At 48.1% G+C, this 26,212-nt stretch overlaps 12 protein-coding genes across 12 annotated transcripts; 8 read left to right on the plus strand and 4 right to left on the minus strand.

Annotated features, from left to right (window-relative positions):
* Positions 1-880: 880 nt before the first annotated feature.
* On the plus strand, positions 881-1,459 carry F9C07_12655 (uncharacterized protein; the record flags this gene model as incomplete). The annotated part of the gene is made up of 1 exon (XM_041295384.2): positions 881-1,459. The coding sequence occupies one exon, from the start codon at positions 881-883 to the stop codon at positions 1,457-1,459; it is 579 nt and encodes a 192-aa protein (XP_041151312.2).
* A 311-nt stretch (positions 1,460-1,770) lies between these two features.
* On the minus strand, positions 1,771-3,019 carry F9C07_1934447 (uncharacterized protein). The gene is made up of 3 exons (XM_041295390.2): positions 2,357-3,019; positions 2,223-2,300; positions 1,771-2,164 (listed from the first exon to the last, which is right to left on the minus strand). The coding sequence occupies exons 1-3, from the start codon at positions 2,908-2,910 to the stop codon at positions 2,047-2,049; spliced, it is 750 nt and encodes a 249-aa protein (XP_041151311.1). The 5' UTR covers positions 2,911-3,019; the 3' UTR covers positions 1,771-2,046.
* A 1,138-nt stretch (positions 3,020-4,157) lies between these two features.
* On the plus strand, positions 4,158-6,404 carry F9C07_12657 (putative chloride channel protein; the record flags this gene model as incomplete). The annotated part of the gene is made up of 1 exon (XM_041287545.1): positions 4,158-6,404. One exon carries the CDS (start codon positions 4,158-4,160, stop codon positions 6,402-6,404), a length of 2,247 nt encoding a protein of 748 aa, XP_041151310.1.
* Positions 6,405-7,962: 1,558 nt separating this feature from the next.
* On the minus strand, positions 7,963-8,450 carry F9C07_12658 (uncharacterized protein; the record flags this gene model as incomplete). Its single annotated transcript, XM_041295389.1, has 2 exons — positions 7,963-8,379; positions 8,433-8,450. 2 exons carry the CDS (start codon positions 8,448-8,450, stop codon positions 7,963-7,965), a joined length of 435 nt encoding a protein of 144 aa, XP_041151309.1.
* An 833-nt stretch (positions 8,451-9,283) lies between these two features.
* On the plus strand, positions 9,284-10,613 carry F9C07_12659 (uncharacterized protein; the record flags this gene model as incomplete). The annotated part of the gene is made up of 3 exons (XM_071507874.1): positions 9,284-9,609; positions 10,259-10,283; positions 10,374-10,613. The coding sequence occupies 3 exons, from the start codon at positions 9,284-9,286 to the stop codon at positions 10,611-10,613; spliced, it is 591 nt and encodes a 196-aa protein (XP_071367338.1).
* An 815-nt stretch (positions 10,614-11,428) lies between these two features.
* On the plus strand, positions 11,429-11,801 carry F9C07_12660 (uncharacterized protein; the record flags this gene model as incomplete). The annotated part of the gene is made up of 2 exons (XM_041287544.1): positions 11,429-11,693; positions 11,755-11,801. The coding sequence occupies 2 exons, from the start codon at positions 11,429-11,431 to the stop codon at positions 11,799-11,801; spliced, it is 312 nt and encodes a 103-aa protein (XP_041151308.1).
* A 1,262-nt stretch (positions 11,802-13,063) lies between these two features.
* F9C07_12661 (putative extracellular dihydrogeodin oxidase/laccase) lies at positions 13,064-14,880 on the plus strand (the record flags this gene model as incomplete). The annotated part of the gene is made up of 2 exons (XM_041295383.1): positions 13,064-14,450; positions 14,522-14,880. 2 exons carry the CDS (start codon positions 13,064-13,066, stop codon positions 14,878-14,880), a joined length of 1,746 nt encoding a protein of 581 aa, XP_041151307.1.
* A 682-nt stretch (positions 14,881-15,562) lies between these two features.
* On the plus strand, positions 15,563-17,035 carry F9C07_12662 (uncharacterized protein; the record flags this gene model as incomplete). Its single annotated transcript, XM_041287543.1, has 1 exon — positions 15,563-17,035. One exon carries the CDS (start codon positions 15,563-15,565, stop codon positions 17,033-17,035), a length of 1,473 nt encoding a protein of 490 aa, XP_041151306.1.
* A 311-nt stretch (positions 17,036-17,346) lies between these two features.
* Positions 17,347-17,663, minus strand: F9C07_12663 (uncharacterized protein; the record flags this gene model as incomplete). The annotated part of the gene is made up of 2 exons (XM_071507876.1): positions 17,347-17,406; positions 17,553-17,663. The coding sequence occupies 2 exons, from the start codon at positions 17,661-17,663 to the stop codon at positions 17,347-17,349; spliced, it is 171 nt and encodes a 56-aa protein (XP_071367339.1).
* A 4-nt stretch (positions 17,664-17,667) lies between these two features.
* Positions 17,668-19,600, plus strand: F9C07_2287304 (uncharacterized protein). Its single transcript, XM_041287542.2, has 2 exons — positions 17,668-18,225; positions 18,273-19,600. Exons 1-2 carry the CDS (start codon positions 18,010-18,012, stop codon positions 19,056-19,058), a joined length of 1,002 nt encoding a protein of 333 aa, XP_041151305.1. The 5' UTR covers positions 17,668-18,009; the 3' UTR covers positions 19,059-19,600.
* Positions 19,601-23,537: 3,937 nt separating this feature from the next.
* On the plus strand, positions 23,538-24,701 carry F9C07_12665 (putative glycosyl transferase; the record flags this gene model as incomplete). The annotated part of the gene is made up of 3 exons (XM_041295382.1): positions 23,538-24,006; positions 24,068-24,299; positions 24,371-24,701. The coding sequence occupies 3 exons, from the start codon at positions 23,538-23,540 to the stop codon at positions 24,699-24,701; spliced, it is 1,032 nt and encodes a 343-aa protein (XP_041151304.1).
* Positions 24,702-24,827: 126 nt separating this feature from the next.
* F9C07_12666 (putative glycan biosynthesis protein) lies at positions 24,828-25,906 on the minus strand (the record flags this gene model as incomplete). The annotated part of the gene is made up of 4 exons (XM_041295388.1): positions 24,828-25,185; positions 25,239-25,306; positions 25,366-25,556; positions 25,612-25,906. 4 exons carry the CDS (start codon positions 25,904-25,906, stop codon positions 24,828-24,830), a joined length of 912 nt encoding a protein of 303 aa, XP_041151303.1.
* Positions 25,907-26,212: the final 306 nt, after the last annotated feature.

Here is a 26,212-nt window from a genome sequence, read left to right on the forward strand (position 1 = left end):
CCTACAACGTCAATTAGCTAGAAGAGATAAGCCAGGATATCGCCCCTGGACCCTTACCGAGAGCAAATATCCGACTCTTCACTATTCCGTACACAGCGGACCTTGGACTTGGCACAATTTTGACAGGTGCTGGAGAGCGGCATACTGAATGAAATCTGCGGTGAATGTCCGAAATTCTTCTTATCGGTGCAGCTATCTTTTTGTTTTTTCCAAAATGCAGTCGAGAAATAGAACGTAGATGGGTTCTTGGCGGAGTTTCCTGTGCCATGATCGGACGCGAAGACCTGGAAGTGAGGCTGTGCAGCGCAGCCAACCGGCTACTCGTCTACGTTTCCCCACCTTTAACACCTCTACAGTTTACTTGGAATATCGTTTGTTCAACAACCTCTTATATTATCGCCTTGTATGTTTTTTTTTTTTTTTTTTTTTTTTTTTTTTTTTTTTTTTTTTTTTTTTTTTTGACTATTTCTTGGGGATTTTGGGGGCTTTCTTTGTTTTATAAGCTAAAGGTCCTCTGGTTTGAACATCTGATTACCCACTAGTAGGCATTCTGGCTGAATTGACAGGTTTCATCGCCATATATGTATCTTGTACTGTACAACTAAATTAAATACTTTGAACGCTTCAACCATCTGACTGAGAAGTTACGCGAGAAGAACGACCAGTTTAGCGCGGGCGAAATGAAAGATGGGTTGTTTTAAATGCTGGGGTTCTTTCAATCGTAGTGAATGTGAAGTACATGGACGCGAGAACGTTCGAATGCTGTATTTCCTTTTTAGGACGCGCTGTCGCCAGTAGCAAAGTGGGCCTTCATGTACACAGTAAACACGCGTGAACTGTACCAGGAAGAAGATCTGAAGCCAGGCCACTTTTATCCAAAATGGCACCAAACGGTCTTCGCGCCAGCGAGATAGTGAAGAATGGACTCCCTGATCTATTCAGAGGCATAAACCACACTACCAACGATGCCACCCACGACCTCCTATTTAACGGGGCATTGATGCCCTGGCCTAACTTCCACCAAGATGTGGAGACAGCCTACTTGAACTTTGCGTGGATCCCCCGTATTATTGACCACCAACAAGCATCTGGGAGGGTGTCAAACTGGAACCTCCAGTTTGAGCAGACCGCGGTCGGTGACGAAACTGGCGTGCAAGGCCGCTGGGGCCAGCATGTAAATCAAGTTATGTCTGCGGTATTTTTATCCCAGAATATCAACATTCAAATCGGTGACTTCCGAGCCACGACTAGCAGCTATAGCAAGGTCCCGGATATGGCGGGAGCGAGTCGCGCAACAGGCGCTTTACGTTTTGTTGGGGAATTAAAAACTCCCTGGGTTGAACAGCACGTTTTGTCAGAAGCCATGGGCGATGACCACACTTTCAGACATATCCTCGGTGGGTCGGGCTGGGTGCTACCTATGACAACTTGTCTGGACAACTTTAACGTAGGTTTATAGGGCAAATAGCGCAATACATGCAGGGTACCAAGGCAATATATGGGGTCATGTCAACCTACGATGAGGTGATCTTCCTGCGCCAAATGCCAGATCCTACCACGGGCTGGCGACTGGAATACAGCCCGATAATTCGACACAACGATACCTACGGGCCAGGCGTTACGGTCAGCGTCCGCCAATGCATCTTCCACATTGGAAACCAGGCCCAAACCACCCATACAGCTATGAATAACTTGACAAACTGGGTCAAACGCCTGCCAAAGAAAAAGTAGACCATCGGCCTGAGAGAGGGCGATATGTACCGTTGAGAATGGCGACGATGTATTGGTAGTTTAATTGAAGGCGGAAATCTGTTTGCTGAATAAGGTATGGCCAACTGTAAGAGTGTAGGAAATATTCAACTGTGCGCAGGTTGTTTAATTGTCGCTGAAGGCAATATCTATCAGCTGGGATAAGTTCTCAGTCTTATTGCACTTTGAAAGCTATCCTTGTTGAGATGTAATAGTAGTACTAAATCAAGATCCAGGGATACGGCGAGGGCACGACCGATGCAGAATATCACACCCATACAAGACTCACAAAGTCCTTTATTGATTCATGGTCTTTCCACCAGTTATACGGCCTTCATCCAAAAACCAGTGTTTCCACAAGCGTGGCTCCCATTCCCCCGGACTGGTTGTTAGCTGGAAAGGACCAGCAATATACCTGCACATAGGAATATGAGACGAATGCAAAGATAATACGAAGTGGATCGTGGACTAACACTTTTCCTGTAGTATCGTCCCAGAAGAGGCTGTCCTGCGCAACCCATTGGGGGCGGACGCCGGTTCTAGAAAAGGAGCTATTTAAAGGATGGCTGTTAGGTACTAGCAGAACCTAGTATATCAAGTCACTCACGTGTATGCAACCTTGAAGGCCTCACGGATTTGATCTCGCTGAGGTAATGGTAGCGTGTAAAAAAGCCCTTTGCCAATAACTCCTGACTTCAACCGAACCCCTGGAACTTTGGTGAACGCGAAATAAAACAGATAGCCACCGGGGACCCAGCCATCCGGACCTTGGGCTTCTTTACTGGAGCCGATTAGTGTAGGTGTATGCTCACAGTGTATATCCTTTAGCGTTTGATAGCATTTAAACTCCTCAAGTGCAACGTCAGGGAGGTCAGATGAGGCTTGCTGAGTCCGCATGTCTGGTGATATATATTCGGTCCCTGTAAAAGGGATTTGCATATAAAGTACCATATACGCTTGGTGGCCCGGATTGCCAACCTCTTCACAGTGAAACTTTGCCCGAAAACACGGAACACGGAATCCATATTCTAATTCATTCTCTTCCATTTCATAAGCGTACTCGTTGACTTTGGCCGTAATGCGCCACTGGGAAGGAAAAGGATCAACCAAGGAGACAGGATTGAGCATAAGGCTAGGGTAAATGAAACTTGGAGACGCCATCTCTGCAGCTTGGTGGTAGGAGTGAGAGATGGAAAAGCATTATGCAGAAGGAGGAACATTTTTTTGTGGTCCATAACAGTTCCAGGTCAGGTGACAGTAGATCCGGTGAATTGCGGAGGATGATTCATTTTTATCTCGCAATTACGTAGTAAAACAACTCTACTAGTTCACCTACAAGCGGGAAACTGTCTCATAGGCAGGAATATCCAGGCTTCCTACTGCTGTGAGGCTTACCATCAACATCTGCATGCCTCCGAGACTGGTGCCATTATATACTAGTACTGTTCTACATACACAAGTCAGAAATATAATCCAACTGTAAAATCGCATATGCCCACAAAGGAAGTAACTGAAAGGTTTTAATTATAAGTAAAACGGTCTATTATATCCTTAAGAGTCCTTATGATCCCTATCTTCCTAAACCAGTACTATTCTATATCCCCGGGTCCATCCAGTCTCTTCTGGTATATAATTGATAGAGGTATTGAGCTTTAAACATCGGTTTATTGAAGGTCCTACTCTAATCCTATATAGGTAAAGCTCCTGGTTACTCAGCGGTGCCTTGCCGAGTTAGGCCTAGTAGGGGCAGTTCCAGTTAAGTTGGGTTTTTTTAGGTCGGGGTTTAGGGAGGGTGCGGGGTGGTTTATCAAAAGACCTGGCCCGATAACAACCCTCATCGTGTGCTCAAAGGAGGCAGGATTAATTGGTCCTCCGGGGGATCAATGAGCTGGACGCGTGAAAGAGCGGGAATAGAAGGACGGAGCAATGGGCAGTTTAAAAACAAAAAAAAGAAAGCGTCCGTTCCGATGTTACTTCAAAGTTGAGCTAAAGCTATGGAACTTTCAGAGAGCATGCAATCTCGGCAGCTGTATGAGGCCGGACGACCCTCACAGCGGTCGTCTCTGGCAAACATCGAGACAAGACGTCATTCGGCTTTCCCCTTGCATCGCATAAGTGGACTTGCTGGTTGGCTATCTCAGTTATGTCGTCATATGATCAACTGGCAAATGGCCATCAGCTGACTGATATCCGTCACCAGCGCTGATCTTAGGCGTCATTAGTGTTGATCTTAGGCGTCACGCGTGTGGTGGGGACCATGCTTTTGACTGTGGAATTTAAGCAGATCATGGCTCTCAGCATCACTCCATCCAACTAAACACCATAATAACAGTGCTTTGGCGTCTGGTGCTTCCCTCCTTGGGCAGTGCAGGTGTACTCAATTCGGGACAGTTACGAGACTCACAGCCATGGCTGCAGATAACCCGACAGGCGGCCCCGGCATTGTTACAGAGTCAACACCTCTTCTCAGGGACCAACCAACCCCGTTTTCCCGCACGCCCAAGGATGGGCGTTCCGTGACAGCTTCCACCTACGATGGTGACCTTCTCCCATACAACAGCTATTCCACAATTGATTGGCTCCAGGGCTTGATCAAGGACAGCGCGCGACGCAGCCAGGTCGAGTCACCGCCCCGCCACAGCATCCGGATGCGTGTGGCTACCTGGTGGGACTTGACACAGGGCTGGGTGGCAGCCTTTGCCGTTGGCATCCTGACTGCCGGCGTTGCCTTTGCCGTGGACGTGAGCGTCGAGACGGTGGCAGACTGGAAGGAAGGGTACTGTGCAAGGAGCATCTGGCTGAACCGCAGGGCATGCTGCTCGGTGGCCGAGTTTGATGGCTCCTGTTCCCAGTGGACGCCTTGGGCGGAAGGCTTTAGCTCCAGATACGCTATCTATGTCGGGTTTGCCCTGCTATTTGGCCTCATTTCCGTCAGCTTGACAATGACGACCAAGGCGTCCATGCCGGCCGCGAACTCAAACAACAGCATAGGTCAGGGTCAGCCCCAGAAAGGTGACAAGGTTGCCACGGGCAATATCCTGTACTTGGCGTCTGGTAGTGGAATACCGGAGATCAAGACTATCCTCTCTGGCTTTGAAATCCCGCACTTACTGGATCTCAAAGTCCTAGTAGTCAAGGCTGTCGGAGCCGTCTTTGCCGTGGGCACGGGTATGTGCTTGGGCAAGGAAGGCCCGTTTGTCCACATCTCGACCTGCGTCGGATACCTCGTCGGATCGCTCGTCCCCAAGTACGCGGCAAATGAGCGAAAAATGAGAGAGATGCTCGCCGTTGCGTGTTCTGCAGGTCTGTCCGTCGCCTTCGGCGCGCCGATTGGCGGTGTGCTCTTCAGCTACGAGGAAATTAGCACCTATTTCCCGCGCCGGGTCCTCTGGCGGTCATATCTATGCTCCCTTGTCGCCGCGGCAGCCCTCAAGGAGCTGGACCCGGCTGGGACTGGCCAGCTCGTTCTCTTTGAGACCAACTACGGCGTCGACTATGACGTCACTCACTATGTGATATTCATCTTCCTCGGCATCTGCGGCGGTGTGTTTGGTGGCGTGTTCTGTCAGGCGAACTTCGCGTGGTCCAAGTCGTTTCGTCAGCTCCGATTGATCAAGAGAAGCCCGGTCTTGGAGGTGTTCTTGGTGGTCTTGCTCACGGCCCTACTCCAGTACCCCAACCAAATGATCCGAGACACTGGTGATATCGTCATGCAGCGTCTGCTCGTAGACTGCACTGTCGTGAGTGAGGACTGGATCTGCCAGCAAGAGGCTCTTGATGAGAAAGGCGGATACTACGCCTGGTTGATCTCGGGGACATTCATCAAGCTTATCTTGACCACCATCACGTTTGGTTGCAAGGTGCCATCAGGCATTATTATCCCAGCCCTGGACGGAGGTGCATTATTTGGACGCATGGTGGGTCAACTGATACCAGACATCTCGCCGGGCATCTTCGCCATGGTCGGGTCGGCTGCCTTCCTTGCCGGGGTCAGCAGGATGACAGTCAGCTTGGCAGTCATCATGTTTGAGCTGACAGGTGAGGTCAAATTCATTCCACCGTTCATGATCGCCATTCTCACGGCGAAATGGGTCGCCGATCGCATTTGCGCGGATGGCGTGTACGACCTGGCCCAGCATTTGCAGGGCCACCCTTTCCTGGACTCAGAGAGGGCCCTTGCCAAAGTTAGGGAGCTTAGGACCACCGGAGAGACTGCCCTAGTCGAAGCCCTCATCCCCCCACCCGAGACGATGGAGGCAATAACCGTGTTTACTGGCCCCAACTACCGTGTCGCACCATCCATTCTCCGAGCTAAGCTGGAGGGCCTCAGAGCCCGAGGTTTGATAGATGCCGGCCTCGTGTTTGTGAACGATCAAGGCTTATACCACGGTTACATTACAGAGACTGAGCTTGCGGATGCGCTGGATGCTGTTGCCAGGCTGGATGATGATGGTGACATCAACCTTCTGGATGGCATCTTCTCTGGGCTCATTAACCGGAGTCCAGTATCCGTGTCAGCAAAGGCACCTCTGGAGTATGCTGTAGAAATGTTTGACAAGTTAGGGCTCAGGTACCTAATTGTTGTCGAGGAGGAGACAGCCCGTGTGGCGGGTGTAGTGGTCAAGAAACGTCTCTTAAAGTTATTAGATGAGTAAATCTAGAGAGAACTACAGTCGGGCCAGAAGGTCAATACAACGTATCTTTCGGAGTTGCTGGGATGAGTGACTTGAGGCTGGATGCATATATAGCGCTGGACCAAAACGGGAGCTGATCTTGGGAGCGATTCCCAGATTTGTACCCTAATTGAGAATGTCAATATATTCACCTTTGTCCTGGACAGACAGAGGTGTGATCTAGAGAATCCTATAAGAAGTAGGGCGAATGCGAAGTGGAAGAGCGGATTCAGAGAGGCATACTCTAAGAAAGGCACCTGCCGGCTCCATACTAGTTACTCTTTGACAACCGAAGGTACCTTCAGATTTACTGTTCAGTAAAACATGTTCAACGACCAGTCAAAAAGAAGGATTGCACAAATTGTGTTCTATGTTCCGGCCACTATGATTGCGGCCTACCTAGCATATCATTGACATCAGCGACCGGGCATGGCATGGTTAATATTACTTTTTCCATCAGTCAGTCTCGCATAGCAACGCAGCCCCTCTCCTACAAATCACGTTTCTCCTCTGACTTCTCTTTTAGTCTGGCTTGTTGCGAGCATCTTGATAATCCTGTTTGAGCAGAAACCAACGACCGGACTGGTGATAGCACCTCCCATCTTTTCAAGCACAGGGGTATTTCCCTTGGTAGCCGCAACACTTGGTCCATTCGAATTATGTAAGTGACAAGGTCAATAGAGCCGACCAGAGACATCGCATGGGTGACCACATTTCTAACATCTAGTAGAATGTCTCTCGAGCAAAAGGTGGGCCCACGCGTCCGTCAATGTTTACTGCTTTCACGCATCCTCTTCTGCGTGGGTCTCGGCCTTCAGATTGCGGGCGGATGTCTTGAGGGAAGCGACAGTGCTAGTGATGTTACAATTGGCGTCAAACTTGTCAAGGCCGGTTACAGCATCGTGGTGGCCTTTGTCGCTTGTTTGCTAGCCGTGCAGGCATATTTATGGACTTTGCGATACCAGCCTCGAGGTATGTCGTGCAACAGCGAAATAAAATTTGAAAAGGGCTAAACAGCGTTCGGTATGTTGTTAAATCCACGGCGCTAGCTTTACCTTTATAATTGTTCCCATCACTTACCTTTTCCTTTCCGTCGTCCATAAGTCCGGCCTTAGATGGAACAATCTGGCCGGCCCAATCGCTTCAATTTTACTGATGGGGCTGCTGATGGAATATGCCGTTGTTTGTATATACCTTGCCACGGGATTTACAATTCCCAGTTGGAGACATCTGTGGCAAGATAGGGGCGTCCACCTCACCAGGAGCTCGTCGGTAGAAGAGCTATGAAATCGCCCTCAGCTGGCCTTTGGTATTTATATCAAGATACATTGACCATGCCAGTCAAAATGTGACAGTCCTTATCCCATCCATTTTGAAAATGTCAATCTGCAATACGAAGATTTGGGATCAATTCGGATCTTGGCAGGTATTATGATAGCCACTGTGTACAAGGTACAGTCAGTTGAGACTCTCGGTAACTTCAATTTGGATCGCGAGCCTCAATAAGAAGAAGCAAACGGCCCGTCGTCTGCCATTCCATCTAGTCCGGGTCCATTCTTTTCCATTCCAGGTAATCTGGTGCCGCCCTCTTCTGCTCCATCAATGCAATATCTTCCCTTATTCTCTCCTCTCGCTCCGGGCGATCCTCGGGTGTCTCCACTTCCCTCAGAGCCTTTGTCTTGATTGAGTATTCCTTACCATCAACTATCTTCTTCATAATCCCATCAAGAGTCGTCGGCTTGATGATCTCGGAAATGGACCAGGCCAGGTCGTCCGTGAAGTAGTACCGCCCCCCGGCTGAGATCAACCCGTAGTGCTCTCCTGATTCTGGTGTGGTGCACATGACGGCTTCTGGATTTTCAAGGCCACAGCGCTTTACAATCTTCGCCCATGGTCCTTCGACGAAGTATGACATGTAAAAAGGCTCAGTTGTCCAGCCTTCGGGGACTTTTCGGAGCTAGACCCCGTTAGACTAAATAACATAAGCCTATGAAAGCTGACGTAGCTTACAGTTGTAGAGCTGGTCATTGCTGAGAGGTAATTGTAAGGAAACTTGAGTAATCAGAGATAGAAATGAAGAACGAATATGGGTGTGCCATGGGTTCAAAGAGGGAAACACTTAGATGACATATAAACACGTAACGGAGGACACATGCGAACCAGTCACATGACTCCAATGTCATCTGGTCAATATTTTCTTGCTTCTTGAATTCAATAGTACACCAGATGCTGAGGAGCAGTGAAAAGCTATGTTGTGAATTTCTACATGATATGCTGGATTCACCATGTACCACCATTTTTCCTCCTCATTCCCTTTGCACCTTTCCTGCGTATAAGTAATACAATCTCCCGTCAAATGTACAAAACCACTAAACACTCCAACCCTCCATTCCAATCAACGACACTTTCTCTCAACTTCCATAATTTGGTTGAGCTCAGGCATTGTTTTGTTCATCTAGTATACTCAATCATATTCTTTGGATATAGTCACGACGATCAGGGCAGCTGGTACAGACCCCCCAATCACATCTAGGACCTTTGAGCAGTTATAGCACGTTACCTGCTCGCTATCATTGGAATATGCCACGTATAATATGATAAACATTACAAGGCGCTTTTGACGTCACTCGCTACCAGGGTGCGACAATGTGGCCTCCACAACATATTAAACGATCTCTTCATCTAGACTCACCGCGCTGGTAGATATAAAGGTTCCAACTAAAGGAAGCTTCGTTACAGAACGTTAACTTTCGGTCATTGGCTGATATGCTGGGGTTGTTGTTAAGCCTACTTGGATCAGCACCAGCGGGTGCTACAAAGCGCAACTTCTATCTCCCACTAACAGTTGTGTTTGGGATATAATGCCAGTTGTATTGCGTAGCAGGCCACCCACAGTGCTTCAATGTACCTCAGCTGTTGTGTGGGAGGGTGGGTACATTCTTGGGGCTGCCACGTCTAGATACAACGCGGAGAGAATGACAACTGTGTCGTGGCTAGCAGTGCTCAACCGGGCGAGGTTCCTGGAGTGTTTATCTCAGACAGAGACACAAGGCTTATGTCAAAGTTCAAGAAAGGACTATTTCGTCAATGTGGTATACAGTGGATTTATTCTACAACAGTACATCCGCAGCCTGACGGCCAGTCGGTACGTACCATACAAACCATCCAGGTTTTCATGTGACAAGCAGTCACGCAGTTCTATGATACCTTCGATTCTTTATGCCATTAATTCCGCACCAAATGCCTCGACAAGGGAGTCACCACACACCTTAATGTTCGGCATGAAGCTGACATAGCCCCGGCATCTCCTGAAGAATGTCTTCAATGTTGTGTCTCATGGTGGTCTACAATGGTACTTCACGCACAAGGGCTATTATACACCGGTTGGGGTGGAGGTCGCGTATGGCACACCCTTGGGAACTGTGAGGAGATATATCCTCTCCGCTTCATGGTCAGGTTTGCATTATCTATCCTCTTCACTGAATACCTGATGAACTAGGCTTAGGAATGCAGCTAAGAGCGCCATACTAGGCTTGACTTTATCTGCGCGATGTTATGGTCAACATACCCCTATGATGAGGACCCGCGGATAGAAAGCGGGAAATACAAATACAGGAGGACATGAAGGACAATCAGGTCCTATATGCATTGATATGATGTCTACTTACAACGAAACGATCTTTCTAAGGAAAGTAGCCTACGCTACCGGAGGCTGGCAACTAGTATACAGCCCAGCCCAGTCGTTCAACACAGCAACAAGTATAACCAAGGTGTTATTGTCAGCCTTCGCCAGTGCATCTTTTACATTGGACATCTAGCGGACAGTGCCCATAAAGCGAACGATGTCTCCACAAACTGGGTGTAACGCCTGTGAAAGGGGGTCATTTTGCCTCCTAGGAGGTCATATGTGAAGCGAGGAACGGTGATTATGTATTGTAATTTAAATTGGAGGCAGACATCGCTGTGCTGGAACATATTCACAATCCTATTGCACTCGGTATAGATCCAGTGTTATTGCTGGATGCTCAAAGGGTCAGGGCTGCAAATAAAGAAGGGCACACTGGTACAGAACACAACCGCTATACAAGTTGGGTAGGACATTTTGGCCAGGGCGGCACTTTCACAAGTCCAATGGACGATATATCATCTTTTGCCGATCGGAGAAAACTGTTCAATTCTACCGATCAGTGAAAAGAAGTGCTTGGATGTGGTGCTGGTTGAATATCCTGGCCAACGTTTATCTAGAATGAGTATAAGCGTCTAGAAGCTGTGAACTCGAATGTCCAATCATAAAGTTGGAAATCCATGGATCCCTAGATGAAGATAACAATGGTTTTGACTAGTCCTCTTCTTCATCAAAGCTGCCTGTGATTCCCTGTCCAGCATGCCAAGATACATCAATAGGTGACGCCGTCTCTCCAACCCTATATAAGGAGGCACATGGCACCCTTGCTTCAAAAGTGAGCCATTGATTGAGAATGTGCAAAGTTCGGTAGCTAACTTCGATGATTGCAATGGTCAGGTCTTCTGCTCTGCTCCCTCGCTGAGTTCAGGCGCTGATCGCAAGCGAGGACGAGGGTGTCGAATTCGATGAGACTGAAGATGAGCGTCCGGTTGTCACTACGGCTCCCGCCTCCGTAGAGGAGCTCCTGTTGCTACGCAAGAGTCCGTTGTCGGTCTAACTGTGCGCCCTATGGCCGGCCCTGCGACCGCCCCTCCGGGGGTTAGAGCTGCCCCGTCGGCGCCCTTTTGTGGACCCCTAGTACTCCAGAGTGGGTGAAAGCGCTCGACAGCGGGGTGCAGAGCTGTATGGCTTCACGCCAAAACAATGGCCCATATGAGGTTTGGAAGCGTGGCGATCCGGAAGGAGAGGATATGAGAATACTTGGATGAGGACAGGTTGATCGCGCGATCATAAATAAATGGAAAGTCGCCCTAGAGGTACACGATCCTAGAATATACGGTTGGCCCCCAAAAAAACACGATTGTCTAACACCTGGGTGGTGATGACCATCCTGTACTGCAGCACCAAGGACAGAGCCACTCGATGGCCGGCGGATTTCGAAACGGGAACGTCCAAAAGGCCGCCCGGAGAAGAATTCGCTAGTAATGCTAACGTCAGCAACGCGAGCCTCGTGGCTATGATCGAAGATTTCGGTTCCTCGTTGACCAAACTTCAACAGACTGGCGATGAGCTTTCACCTGCAGTTGCGGCTATCCAAGATAACATCGATTCTCTCCTTGAGATGCTAGGGAGTACTCTTGAATTATGTGAGTCTATTGATGACAAGGCACATCGGATTAAATTAGCTATTTCTCATCTGATGTAAAGTTTTTCTAAATGAGGCTGGCGTTGTGCCCTGCGCCACACGGAAGTGAGATTGCGTTGTACAGACTCATATATGTACCTTGGCAGTAGGAACTTCCAATGACGATTTTATATGCGTTGGACAGCGTAACCTTGTCCCTTTCCGATACAGGAAAGCTCCTGAACTGTCGTCCTACTAATTTCATCTTCCTAATGTATTATCCGGTGGTTACACGTGCGTCACTATTCATGTAGGGGCCTAGCAGGATAAGCCTCGTCCTCTCACTGTGCAAGAGCAGTCAGCTGGCCGGTTTTGGGGTGTATTCGTGGCAATGATAGCGGCAAGGACCGCGATGAGTTCGGTATTCCTTGTCTTCTCGAATCCTATTATCTTTCATGTTGCCGTCCTGGCATATTGGATCGCTCAATAAGCAGCCGTGTTTGGGCGAAGGAATTGAAAAAGTATAGATAGTATCAACAAGGTCTATATGCACGGTCTTCTGGTTGTGAAACAGGTTCCCTTGAGTAATAGAGTCCGGCCAGCAAATAAATGTTTGTACCACTATATTACGTGTGACATCCAGCGAAGTTTAATCACATTGATGTAATAGTACAATAACCTCCGTATCAACCACGTCCTATTCTCCTGAGTTCACCTCCAGTAGTGAGCTATCCCTGATGGAGCTCCCAGGTGTCTATCACATCATTTGTAATTGCCTTTAAACCCCGTAGTAGTAGCAGCCCCATAGACAGGGATATAAGGTTTTTGGCGGCTGGCGCCATCTAACCTTCTGAGTATATTTGATAGAGGCTGAATATGTACAATGTATCCACATACAACAGCCGAATGGTCTATATTTGTATCATGTGCCGTGGTCTCGACGCCGCGCTTGGTCATCAGGGCGCAGCAATATCAAGTGCTAGTGGTCAAACTCAATGTCCTTATTTGTCATTGTCTGCGGGCTACCACCAGAAACCCACGTAATATCACCCCATTGGACTTCGCAGAATCAGCCATCTTGATTCTCCAGAACCAGTTACATGTTATTATTGTGTAGGGCTTCGCCTATTCGGCAAGGTATCTCCTTGTGACAAGTTACACTGACCTTCACGAGCTGTAGCAGATACTTCAATGTCATGTTAACATTGCAACTAAGGGGGTTCAAGGAGCATAGCAAGGAGTAGCTGTGTTGAGGCGGCGACTGCCGTAAGAGGAGCGTTTGTGCCAATGGTATATGTATAAATTGCGCTTCGTCCACCATGGCAATTCGAATCAACACGCAAATCACACTTGTGCGCAACCTCGACTTTGGTTTGAGTTTTCATTTGTAACATGATGAACTTACTTCTCCCACTGATCTTCGTCGTGCTCGCCGCGAGTATTCAGCACACCACTCCGCCGTTTGAAAGCCCCTTATCATCCGGGACAGGTCTCCTATCCCGAGGAGTCCTACATAACCAGCAATTCAATGTCAATACCAACTACTATTCTAGAACCCCTGACACAGGTGTTGTGAGAGAGTACTGGTTTGACATCACCAATGCCACAGCTGCCCCCGATGGCGTCGATAGACCCATGATGCTCGTCAATGGCCAGTATCCAGGCCCCACCGTGGAGGCAGACTGGGGAGACACCGTCAAGGTTCATGTAAAAAACAATTTGGAAAACAATGGCACCAGTATTCATTTTCATGGGATCCGACAGTTTCTCAATAACCAAATGGATGGCACTGTCTCGGTTACCCAGTGTCCAATTGCCCCAGGGACAAGTTACACCTATGCCTGGAGGGCCGAGCAGTATGGGACAGGCTTCTATCATTCTCATTTCTCTCTTCAGGCATGGGAGGGAGTGTTTGGCGGCATTGTGATTCATGGCCCTGCGACAGCTGAGTACGACGAAGACCTCGGTGTGTTGTTTCTCAATGACTGGCCGCATCGCACGTTCAATGAAATGTACATGAACCAAATCAGAAACCCTGCTACACCAGTGATAGACACGGGTCTTATTAATATGACCAATGTTTGTGTCAACGGTGATGGTGACACAGCTGGTCAAAGGTTCAAGACAGAGTTTGTCCGTGGGAAGAAGTATCGGATCCGCCTCGTGAACGTGGCTATGCACGCTCACTTCCGATTCTCGATAGACGACCATAACCTGACGGTCATTGCCAGTGACTTCGTGCCCATCGTCCCATTTACCACCAACAACATTGCCATCGGAATGGGTCAGCGCTACGATATTATCATCCAAGCAGACCAATCTGTGGATAACTACTGGATCAGATCCGTTCCTCAATCGGCCTGTTCTAATATCCCGACCGGTGATAACATCAAAGGCATTGTTCATTATATGGGGGCAGACGATGACGGAGATCCAATGACTGTTAAATGGGATTACGGAGACGACACCCAGTGTCTGGACAGGCCAATGTCAGACCTTGTCCCTTGGGTCTCCCTTGATGCCATGATCTCCAACGCAATCAACATTAGCGATGCAGTCGCTCCCATTGCTGCTGAAAACTCTGGCATATTCCTATGGACCATCGGCGGCCAGGCCTTCAACGTTTCTTGGAGGGACCCTACCCTTCAACATTCCCCAACCACCGGTATAAACAACACAATCTCTGACCCAAAAGCTATTGAACTTCCCGAAGCAAACCAATGGGTTATCTTCGTCATTACCACCACCCAGGGGGTTCCACATCCGATCCATCTTCATGGTAGGGCCTTCCTTTCCTCTAAGTCCGTCTTGAATTGTAGTTCTTGTGTTAACAATCGCGCCACTTGTCAGGGCACGACTTCTATATTCTCGCCCAAGGTGTCGGGCCCTTCTCCAAAAGCATCCCCTTGCAAACCCGTAACCCACCCAGACGGGACGTCGCCTTACTACCGGCTCAGAGTGACGGAGGGTATTTGGTGATAGCGTTTCCGACCGATAATCCGGGTGCCTGGCTTCTGCACTGCCATATGGGCTTTCACTCATCCGCAGGTTTCGTGCAGCAGATAGTTGAGCAGAAGACCGAGTTCTGGAGGTTTCTGAATCCGGAGCTCTTGAGAGACACCTGTGATGCATGGGATGATTATGCCGCTGTCAATCCTTATGGGGTGCAGTACAGAGGCACTAACGGGCCGTACGAGTCTGGGATGTGATAGTGACTATGTACCACATTGGGCATACTAAGGCCTGATAGGAGGCGATGCGGGTGTATTATTAGATTCGGGTTAGGTCAATTTGTTTTTCTGTAAGCTTTATGCATCATGAGTGTGGTTGTTGCATGTACGTCTTATGGTGTTGGGTACTGCCGGTGTTTGGTAACATAGTAATCCACTTGTAGAAATATATAAATATATATCTCGCTACTAGGGAAGTAGACCCAAATAATGGGGAGTGTAACGGCGGAAGAGCACCGGACTGTATAGAGGGAACTTGCCAGGTCAATGACGTCACAGAAATATGTATACGAAGGTATTAAAACTCACAGTCGACCATCTCAAGGGAGTATAATAAACAGAAACGTCGGACCAGGGAAAGGGTGTGTGGCTGTGCGCCGGTTGAGGATCAAGCCACCGCCACGTTGCGCAAATAGCGGCGTCGATCTCCCGCGGTTGATTTGCCGAATTCGGTCATCTCAACCAGAAGTGGATAAACTTTCGCTCAAATCTGCAGACCGCCCACAAGAATTATTTCAATAGCTGACGATAATCCCCCTGAGTCTGCTCATATGACCACGGACCGTCACCTAGGAAAAGAACTAGAGCTCTAAAGATAAAAAGAGATAAGAAGAAAAGAAGAAGCAGGCATGATATAGCCGTCGAAAGATCATCAGCAAAGATGAACGCGACAGACCGATCGCCACTCTTCGTTGTCGAAGAGGTTCTCTGTACCTACCCTATTAGCACGAGCTATGACTCGTGTCCACGATACCTCTTCTACGCTTTGCTCCTGGCAGTATGTGTCACCCGCTGGACCGGCTGGCTGGCGGATGTTTTTCTCGGTGCAGCAGCTACATATGCCGGGACAGCTGCGATTCAAGCGTTCATTCTGGTCTCCAGTTCTGCAAACCATCGCGCCCCAGAAAAGGTCTCTATCCCCTGGATTCCGGACAATACCAGCTTGTGGGATGACTTTCCCGCCCTGGTCACTGACACCAACGAAATTGATATCAGCCCTGCAGCCATAGAGCTCGACGCAGACGCCGTGCTTTCTATCGTAGTGACTGCATATCTCGTGTTCTTACCGCTGCAATGCTGGTCCCGCATATTTGCTAAAGAACGGATCAGCTCCATTATATTCACGCTCTGGAACATTCTTATGTTCGCGGGATCGATATGCTCCTTGGTCTACTGGCCCAGGCTTAAGAAGACCCCAATTCAATACGGCTTCTGCTTGCCACAGCTACCTCCGATAACACCTATATCAAGCGATGGTTGGGAATCATGGCAGTTTACATCATCATGGAATAATAGTGTGTGGGACATCTTTAGGAATGACACCTTGCTGCTTCAGTTGAATGATGTTTGCTTCTATCCGTGCTTCAACACCACCCAGGTGCTACGTCAGCAAACCTCTTTACAGGCTTCTGTAGCAGCGGGAGACAATCGATTTACGAGGCGTCATAAATTCTGGGGCAAAGTCATTTACTCTCAGCGGTACATCTATAGTCTGGTCGCCCTCAGCATGGTGCTGAATGTTCTGTTGATGCTGGTCAGGGTATTGCCGTACCATTCTCGGGTCCCTTCATCGCGAGTATGGGAGATCTGGAAGGAGAGAAAGAACATCATCAGGGGCTTGAAAGATGACTTTTACGCCGCCATTCATACATCAAGAGATAGCCGAGAAAGCATGGCGGAGAAGACACGGACGAAATTCCCATTTTGGAAACGGGTATCGCGATTTTTCACCCTACGTGTGATAGGCTTGTGGGCCAAGGTAGCCTTTGATGTCATCATTATCTGCGCAGTACTATTCAGCATTGTGATCAGTCCACTCACCGTTATTGCGTTCGTGTGTTGGATTGAATACTATATCTATCACGATGGGCCGTCCCAGGAGACACCACAGCAGGTTGGCCAGTGGTCACCTCTGGTGTCCATTGCGCTGTTGAGTATCTCTGCTGGAATCTACAAATTGAAGTACTGGGTGGCTCCTCGTCACGAAATCGAGCATGATATCGAAGAGCTGAAAAAGGAAATCGAACGTCTGGAGACTCTGAGGGATGAGAAGTCTAACACGCGAGAGTTCCATTCTCTTCATTCTTTTCGAGATCGTTCTAGTACCGAGGGACAGCATTACCAGATAGAATAGCGATCGGCTTGACGATCTTTACTTTTCGGACAAATATATCATCTATTTTATATCAGCTAAGTCCTATGACCATTCGAGTGGCCTCTAACTCAACGAGTATCCCTTGCATCTAGTCCCAGTGGATTCCTCACAAGCCTTGTGATATATGTGGTTAGAGTTCACTTCGGACACTACATGCATCTAGAGGATCGTCATCATCCCAAGTTCCGAAATAGAAAATATGGTTGCCTGTCAAGACTCATTCAACCATGCAATAAATTCTTCACCAGCTGAGAAAGGGACTGTACAGTCCTGGTTAAAGCTTGTTTATTCTAAGCATGACCCACAAGTATTGTGGTCATCTCAGTGGCTTCGGTCATCCCAGAACTGCACTGTAAAGGGAGTAGTATTCAAGTATAATTCTGTACTTGAAGTTGAAACAGAGAATATTAAAGTTAAACAAGGAACATCACTAATAGTATCATAAACTACAAGGGTATCTAAGAATACTCTCCAAGTGTGCCTTTGTGTGTCTTACGGTAAGTGAGTAGATAGTATCTTGAGCAACGGAACCCGAGGACCCCGTGCCCCGAATTGGCCAAACGGACGACAATCCCGTGTTATGTGGGGATTCCCGAGCATCATTCATGTAGGCAGCAGAGTAACTGTCGCACCAGTATCTGACGGGCATGGTCCCACTTCGGTCATTGATGATACCGGTCACAGTCTACCACGGTTAGAAGTTTCTTCACCCCATATTTGGCGCGTCTGTGCGTATCAAACCATCTGTGCATATGTAGCGTACATGACTGCTACTACTTGGTGAGCCATGGTGTTCTATGTCTATCATTTGCGATTGGATCTTAGACCTTAGCTATGCACATGCCATCAATGCGACGCTAAGTTCGTCCATATCAGCCCAACTATCGAGAAAGTGATTACTACGACTATTATCACTACACCAGCTGAGAGATACCAATCGATTGCTCCTCGATATGCGTCTACAAATCCTCTTTGTGGCCCATCTCTGGCTCATCGGCTGTGTTGCTACGTCGCCACCCAGGCCAGGCGATGCCAGACCAGAATCAGCTCATGATGAATCTCGCTCGCCATTCCCAATTGCATCCGGCCATGAGATCCATCTTCCATGCCACACCTCGTCAATCTGTGGAAGCAACCCTGATAGAACCTCCAAATCAGACGACTACTTCGTAAGTATTCCCAACGATAAAAGCATACACCAAAAATAACATTACAGTCATTGGCCTTTGCCACCGAGAACGACTCGCTACTGGTGAACAAAAACATCATTCTACCAGCTCGCCTTCCGATGCGCCTAAATGCCACCAAACATTCGAGATCCCAAAAGACAGATCCAGAAATCCTCACTCTGCGGTACGGGATGAACATACTCCCCGTCCAGCGATTCCAATCTGGCCCAATCACCGACCAGTTCCGCCTGGATATCATCCTGTTCGACCAATCCGGAAACCCAACAGATATCAATATGATCTCCATCGGTCTTTCCCGTGATGCTCATGATGCGCTGCGAATCACGATGATTACGATAAATCCTACTCCTGAAACCTCGAAGTGCCATGGCAACCACACCCCGAGACATAGACACCCAGCACATTCGGAACCAGAGCCTCCGATGAAGCATGCGGGTCAGAGCGATACCTCCGAGTCCGAGTCCCAGCTTCACAAATGGCTTGATGCTGGTCGGAGGTTCGGCGGGAAGAGTTACGGGTCATTCACGTCGGCGTTTAAGTCGCGGCCTTGTCAGGAGCATTGTTCCGAGAGACATTCTTATCCACCGAGCAGTTATGAACATAGTAGGGTCCATATAGTGGATATCCTTCGTGTCTTTTATCCGGCTATTCTCCCATTCTTACTTGGGGTTGTGGCGGGTGGTGCTATTTGTCTTATTGGGATTATGGTGCGCAGATCTGCTGCTTACTGGTCTTGTGGGAAGAGGCGCGAAACGGAAACCGAAGGTTCTGCTGTTCAGAATGAAGGGGAAAGTACAGAAGAGAAGTCGTAAATACTCGACTTGGCTTATATTTTGTGATTCTGGTATGGGTATTTCTTATTTGTTTATTTCTTTTTCAAATATAATTTTCCTGACGATGACTATTTCACTCCTACTATGCCCCTCCCCCATAAAAGGTGATATGAAATTAACCACTTCTGCACCGCAGTACGGGCATAACCCATACACCGTTTACGAGGTGGGAGCTCATCGTGCAGCAATGCAAGTAGGCAGCCGTATTCTAAACACTAGAAATAGAGTAGTATACCAAGCTCCCAGGTGCATGACGCAATATTCTTGAGAGCGCCATGGTTTCTTCTTAAATGTGGGCAGCGGACCACAGAAAGGCTCCCAGTACGCCGACTTTCCGAATTCGGAACAACGAGGGTGGAAAATTAACGCGCAACAGTCTTGCAGGCTGCCATCCAATGTGCATTGTTGATCAGAATGGAAACCAATATCCAATTCCCAAACAGGCATAGGGCTCATGCCAAAAAAAAAAAAAAAAAAAAACAAAAAAAAAGAAAAGAAAAAGGCTAACGCCCGGCGGGTAATCGTTACCTATCACTTGTGTCCCCAGAGAATTTTAGTTAAGATCCAGGCTGCAGCGTAGGAATCATTATGTATACCGTATGCGGGGCATTTAGTTGCTTACATATGCGAGCCCTTTTGACGTTAATGAATCGACAATGTTGACTAGGTCCTATGTGACTGAATCAGCTCTACTTCGCTATCTCGTTGATTCACTGATGAATATCAGCATACACAGACTTAGCAGTCTGTAGCTCATAGTCTCGTATCGTCAAGGACATTCAAGCGGTCCAGGATTCCTTGATGTTTAGTCCTACGGCCCGGAATACTTTCCGACATTCCGTCGCTTCGCGCCACAGCACGTCTACCATTCTTCCTGTCCCTCAAGCAGTGTGACAAACTCTAGTGGTTAGGAATTTCGAGATAAGGAAGTGAATCACTCTGCAGCCGATTACAGTAACTCGGTTAGGAAATTGTTCCACGTTGCCTCCTATCATCAATTCAAGCAGAGGGTCACATATTACTAGCTACAACTCGGTAGCCTCACATTACAGTTGAAACATGCTGCCTGTTGTCATTTCTGGAACATCTTGACCCCATGTAACCGTGGGTGAGTAGTGGGCTACCCTAATCCGCCGGTCATGATAGGCCCCCTTTCCCGCGTGGCTGCGGCTGGCTTTCGTGTTTCGTACCTGGCATAGGCTATATCTCCGCGGTGAGCTCTTTTTCTCTGCTATCGGCATAGAAAATGTTGCTGCCTGGATGAAGCAAAAACAAAAGCATGTAGTGATCCAGGCTTGGCATGGTGGCCCTCCTGTAAGAGCATAGGAGGCACCAAAGCATCAACAATGTTAGAAGTGAAGGTAGCCCTTGCATTCACAATTTGAACTCTATCTCCATAGAGTGCGTAAGACTCCCCAAGATCTCTACTTCATTTTCGGCATTTGATCCTCTGTCGTGCTTTTCCATTGCGAGAGGCTACTGGTCTGCGTAGTTCATGATTCCAGAATTCTAAGCTTTAACTGTGGCTCCCTGAAACACCACCCAGGAAGGTTGTAGATCATCCCTACTTGATTCAATCAATGGAGACTTCCACATAATGCAGAATAGGATAATAGAGCCTTGGGTGGATACAACTTGACTTTCAACGAGCTTGCTAAATCACTTCTGAAACGAATAGTTGATTAGGGTGGTTTCTGGATACCTCTTTCGCGAGCGAAAAGTAATCTTTGAGTAAGTCATTGGCAGGCAGATGAGGTAGTTGACCCCACTGGGAATTGGTTTAAGATGGAAGTACAGAAATCTAGTATTTCTTCAAACCGCTTTTGAGATCAAGGATCAGTCCTGATGATTGAACGGGGTACGATCACAGTATTTGGATATCAGTGTTCAACAGCTATTGCAAAATACCAGGTCCGACCAAAGGTTTTTGTTTATTCTGGGTACCTTAAACGCCTTCTATCAATGGCAACGGCGGCATTTGGATGTAATTTACGATGTATCTGATATGCGGCACAAGGTATTTCCTTTCACGATGGGTTCCGCGAGTGAGGCGTTCCCACAGCCTGGCGTTCCAGCAGCAGTGAAGCCAGAACTAATTCTCTATATGACCTGGGATGTGTCTACGGTGCGTTTCTACCACCGCTAAATATAGATACACAAAGAACGGTGTTAGACAGCGAGATTAGGCTGACAAGTGATTCGATATGTAGCGAAAAGGCCAGCCGGCATTGTCATTTCAGGCAACAGTGTTTCCTATACTGTGACGTTTCCTCCTACACGTCACCCGTAGGCTTTCGATTCCCTAAGTATATTTGTTTGCCGCCCTGCTAAGGCAATGGTCTGTATGCTCATTGTTGGATCGAGGCTGCACAGGTTAGTATGCAGAATTCTGAGAGTTGTATTATGTCCAGGCTGACTCTATTGCGGGGTAATCTGTGTCCAGGCGCAGCACCTAAAAGCTAATACGGAGAATTCCACGAGCGTTACTGTAATAGTGCCCATTTTGAAAGCCATGTCCTAAAATCCCCTTTTTGCAGAACCTGATAGCCCAACAAGACAATCCGTTATCGCAATGATCGCATGTCACATGGACATTGCACTTATTATCTTATCCTCTGAAGCAAATCACCAAGGAGTCTGTGTATGTGAAACACTAAGATATGACAAAAGACAACGGTGAGTTGATTGTGGTGTCGATGTTGCATCCATTGAGAACTGCGTTGCGGTGGTACAACAGTTATGCAGTAAGTCGAGACGCTCTAGACTTCACTATACAGAAAAACTTGTGTATACAGAAGTTGATGAAATTAAAGATCTATAGTACACAGTATGACAGTATGGATACATTCGACCCTCGTTCTAGATCTAGGTATTTTGGGGTAGGGACAGGAGTGAGGCCAAGTGAACTTGATTCCGCACCCCCACGCTCTTCTAAGCTTGGCTTCTATTTTCATTCCATCACGTTCGCAATCTTCGCCTATCTCATACCCGAAAGTTATAGCCAGTGGGAGCCTTGAAGGATGACACTGGGCAGCCATCTCACCCTACATTATTGGGTTACAGATATACTTCATTCTAAACTGTCCACGCAAAGCCACATAATTTGGCTATTATTGCACTAAAATAGGAACAGTCATAGTCTAGCCAGGGCCCAGGGTCAAAAAGGGGTCGAGAGCGTTTCAGTGTGTATTCGATTACTTAAATTAGAGGGCAGGGTTGTGTTCGTGCTCTAGTGCTTACGTGAAAAAAGCAATGACAAGGGTTTTCCAGAGGCATGAGAAGGTCCTTAAGCACTAACTGAGGTAAGCCATGCCCCTCAGCACGTCAGTCTCATACTTAAGGGACATTTGCGCTGATCACAACTAGGGCATTCATCTAGCTAAACTTGAAATGGTGTTAGTGCTTGGACCCTTGACAGGGCTTCAACCTAACGATAAATTTCTCATAGCAGTCAATGTTCTGGCTGAGTCAGCGGGAGAAGCATTTCCAGTAGGCCGAGCCTAGCCCACCGACGATTTACTCTATATTGGGGTAATTAGCGCTCGCCCGATGGCATTGTGCGTCCAGGCAACAATCAGTCTCGAAGAAAGCATTGTTGGAAATTAGACTAAGCTAAGCTTTCCATACGGGCAGACTAAGTTGGTACGGTGGGGCTCGGGGTCCGAGGGTTCCTCCTCCCTACATCGAATAGACAGAGATTTTCTTCCCGATCTTTTAGGCAGCCATATTCTCACAGTATGGCTCCAACCCTAATTAAGACGCTGCTGAGTTCCGACTGGGTTACGGCGCAGTAGCAACCACAAAGTCAACAGGCTCTGTTATGCGAAGTTGGGACGGGATCTGCTTGGTTCGCTTAAGCGTTCTTCTGTCTTGGCTATTCCTATGGGAACTGGGTGGCCTATTAGCTGACGATGTCATCATTCTATTTTGGGATCGACGGGCCGGAAGGAGTAGTTGGCTTGTAGTATGCCATTCATGAGACGGGGCAGAAAAAATGATTTTTTTCAAAATTAATTCTAGTACTGCGACTAGTACGTAGTAGGTAAATGTAGCGCGTTGACTCCATTCCCAACTCATTTCGAGGTCAGGTTACCGTGACCAAACATTGAACGACTAACCTGTAGCCCCTATAATATGATCTCAGTAGGGTGAGAAAGTGGAGCTGAGTCCAAGGGATAGAAGAACCAGTATCCCAGTCCCGAACCGTGTAGGCTCCCATGCAGAGGGTGCATTTTTCCCAACCGGATTTTGATTACTCAATGGTCACTGCGTCTCATATTAATGCTGCCAGCCGCCAATGCCACGATGATCAGACTAGTTGAATCAAGGGTGTACTCGATCTCACCTGGGACAGCCATGTATTAACACCACTGTTCAAGAGCACAATGAATCTCGAACTAATAAAACACCCCTCTTTCACACCAAGGCATTGATTGGCGCAGGCAGCTCCGAAACAGGATGATTTGTACTAGGGCAAGATTGATCGTGGTGGGAACTCTAGCATTGGTCCTACTATGGCTGTCGTCGTCTTCACTGCTCAGGCTTTACTACCTCCTGCGACTACCGTTCGTATGGAAAGCATCTTCAGCGGACGCGATCATATCCCAACAACACGACGACTTTGACGTCACATTCGCTGACTACGATGCAAACTACTCCACATATGCCACAGGCATACGACCATACATACCAAGAAGGATACACCATATCCACCTAGGGGCGAGCTCACCTCCGAAAAATTGGTTGGATGCCAGAGCCGAGTGTCTCAAACACCATGAATTCTGGGAGGCCCATCTTTGGACGGACGATAATGCAGATAGCTTCGTTCGAGACAACTATCCTCATCTGTATGACATGTGGACCAGCTACCCATTCAATGTACAACGCGTGGATGCATTGCGCTACATGATTCTTCAGAAATATGGAGGTATACCCCCGGAACCCCTTGCGCGATCACCCATTCATCCATTGACCACGACTATCCATAGGTGCCATTCTAGACTTTGATCTGGCGTGCAAGCGATCGCTGGAGCCGTTGCGTCGATTCGAGTTCGTAGCGCCAGCTGCGCATCCCGCTGGGTTCTCAATCGGCATGATGCTGGCAGCGCCCAACAACCCCTTTGTCCATGCACTCGTTGAGAACCTCCCGGTATACAACCAAGTCTGGCCACTGTTACCCTATGCGACTGTAATGTTCAGTACAGGTTGTCACTACGCGTCGTAAGTACTGTTACCGAACTCAGAATACCCAAATAGCGAACCAAGCACCTGAGCTGACTTTGCTTCCTTAGGACCATATTCACTCTACAATCCAATCGCACAAACCTCCGCATTCTGGCAGGGCCGCCTGAACAGCCGAAGATGCACATGCTCAATGGGGTAGTGAATACACCACTCTTCCGACATTTCGGGTCTTCTTCCTGGCACGGTCATGATGCGCGATTGATCCAGTTCTTCAAAGATCTCGATCAGCGGATATTATTCGCCGGGCTTGTCCTTGTATTGGGCAGTACAGCGTTAATTATACTGCTCTGTATCAGTCGGAGGCGTGCGCCAAAGGCAGACGATGAAGAACGTCGCTTACCATCATTTGCGATCAAGTGGATGACAAAGATAGCTTAAGTGGAACAGGTCAGAGGGCTGGTATAAACTATAATATTCTGCTTTGTGATATTCTCTTAGCGTATATACAATTTAAACTATGTGGTTTCATCTCGTCGTTAGCTCCTGTGCGATCCTAGCAAATATCTATGCTATCTTTGCCAATGTGTTGAACCACATATATCGGCTGACCACCAGGTATAGCGAACGATCCCATGAATACTGACTATCGTGCTGACTGAATGCCGCTCGTGAGACCCGATATGCTTTCCACGAGCTAACAATAAGCGCTTTATTATTGTATGCAACCAACGGAACGACGTCGTGTACCGTGTTATGCTCGACTTTTTTACCGAGTGGCGTGGTGAGGAGGGCTTTCAGTATGCGCCAGGCGAATGGGATGGAAGTGGGGATTAGGTCGAGGAGGGAGGAGTATTTTCGTAGAAGTGGTGTACTCTGGAGCATGTATGCGGCGGGCGCATCTGGTGTGGATTGGATATATTTACTAGACACAGCATGAGCATAGTGCGTTTGGATGCAGAGCTAATGAGAACATACCGCACACCGGCGCTCACAGATCGATGGTTTATATGGCCGGATATACCGCCGTGGTCAAAAGTGACTATCTGCAGGGTAGAGTCAGCGACATGGCGACGACGTGTATTTCACCAGTAGGAATTCATACCAAGTCAACATGCCATTTTTCTTTATAAGAAGAAACGAGATCCTTGACCATATCCCCGTCCCACCATTGCTTGGGATTGTCTTGGAGTTCCGCAATATCTAGAACAACGCATCGGTCCTCGGAGATCCCGAGTTTCTCACAGCTACTGTGAAGCTCACTTTGTCGCTTGTCGCCCAGTCCGTCGTAGTTTCCTAGACATATATCAGATGTTTCGTTCATTGGTTCTCTCGATTAACATCTACCGACCCGAAGATATAACCAACAATGAGCGCTTTACATTTGCGTCATCCCGGCGATAGGTAATAGTCGGACTAAAGAAGAGTGTCTCATCGTCAGGATGTGCGGTCACCAGAAGGATACTTTTAGCTTCCTGGAATGCGATCGGAACAAGCCGAGGATCATTTGCTAGGGAATATGCAAGCAGAAGATAGAGACCAAGAGAAGCTGCTACTATCAAGAGAGTGAGCGGAAATGCCAGACGCCTGAGGCTTTGTCCTCTAACCATTCGACTGAGACGCTTGAAGAACCAGAGGACACGCATGATGATAGTGAACAATATTACCCGAACGAGTAGTGCAGCTGTCGAGCTGTTCGAGTATCCCTCCTAGACTCCCTGGCCAGAGAGTCAGTGTCGCGGGCGGAGTCCACGGCCTCCGTCCCGTCTCCGAACAACATTACTCAGGGTCATCGAGTGGGGTCTGGAACCGTGGTTAGTCTGGGTAAGGCTGGATTAGGGCTTGGTTGGCGACCCACCACCAAAGGCTTAGCAGAGGCTTAACTTCTCTAACCAATCCGTGCTCAGTTAATGTGACTGCCTATCAGGCAACCCTTATTTTAGCTGGGAAGG

This window comes from Aspergillus flavus, chromosome 8 (genome assembly GCF_009017415.1).
Source record: "Aspergillus flavus chromosome 8, complete sequence".
NCBI classification, from domain to species: domain Eukaryota; kingdom Fungi; phylum Ascomycota; class Eurotiomycetes; order Eurotiales; family Aspergillaceae; genus Aspergillus; species Aspergillus flavus.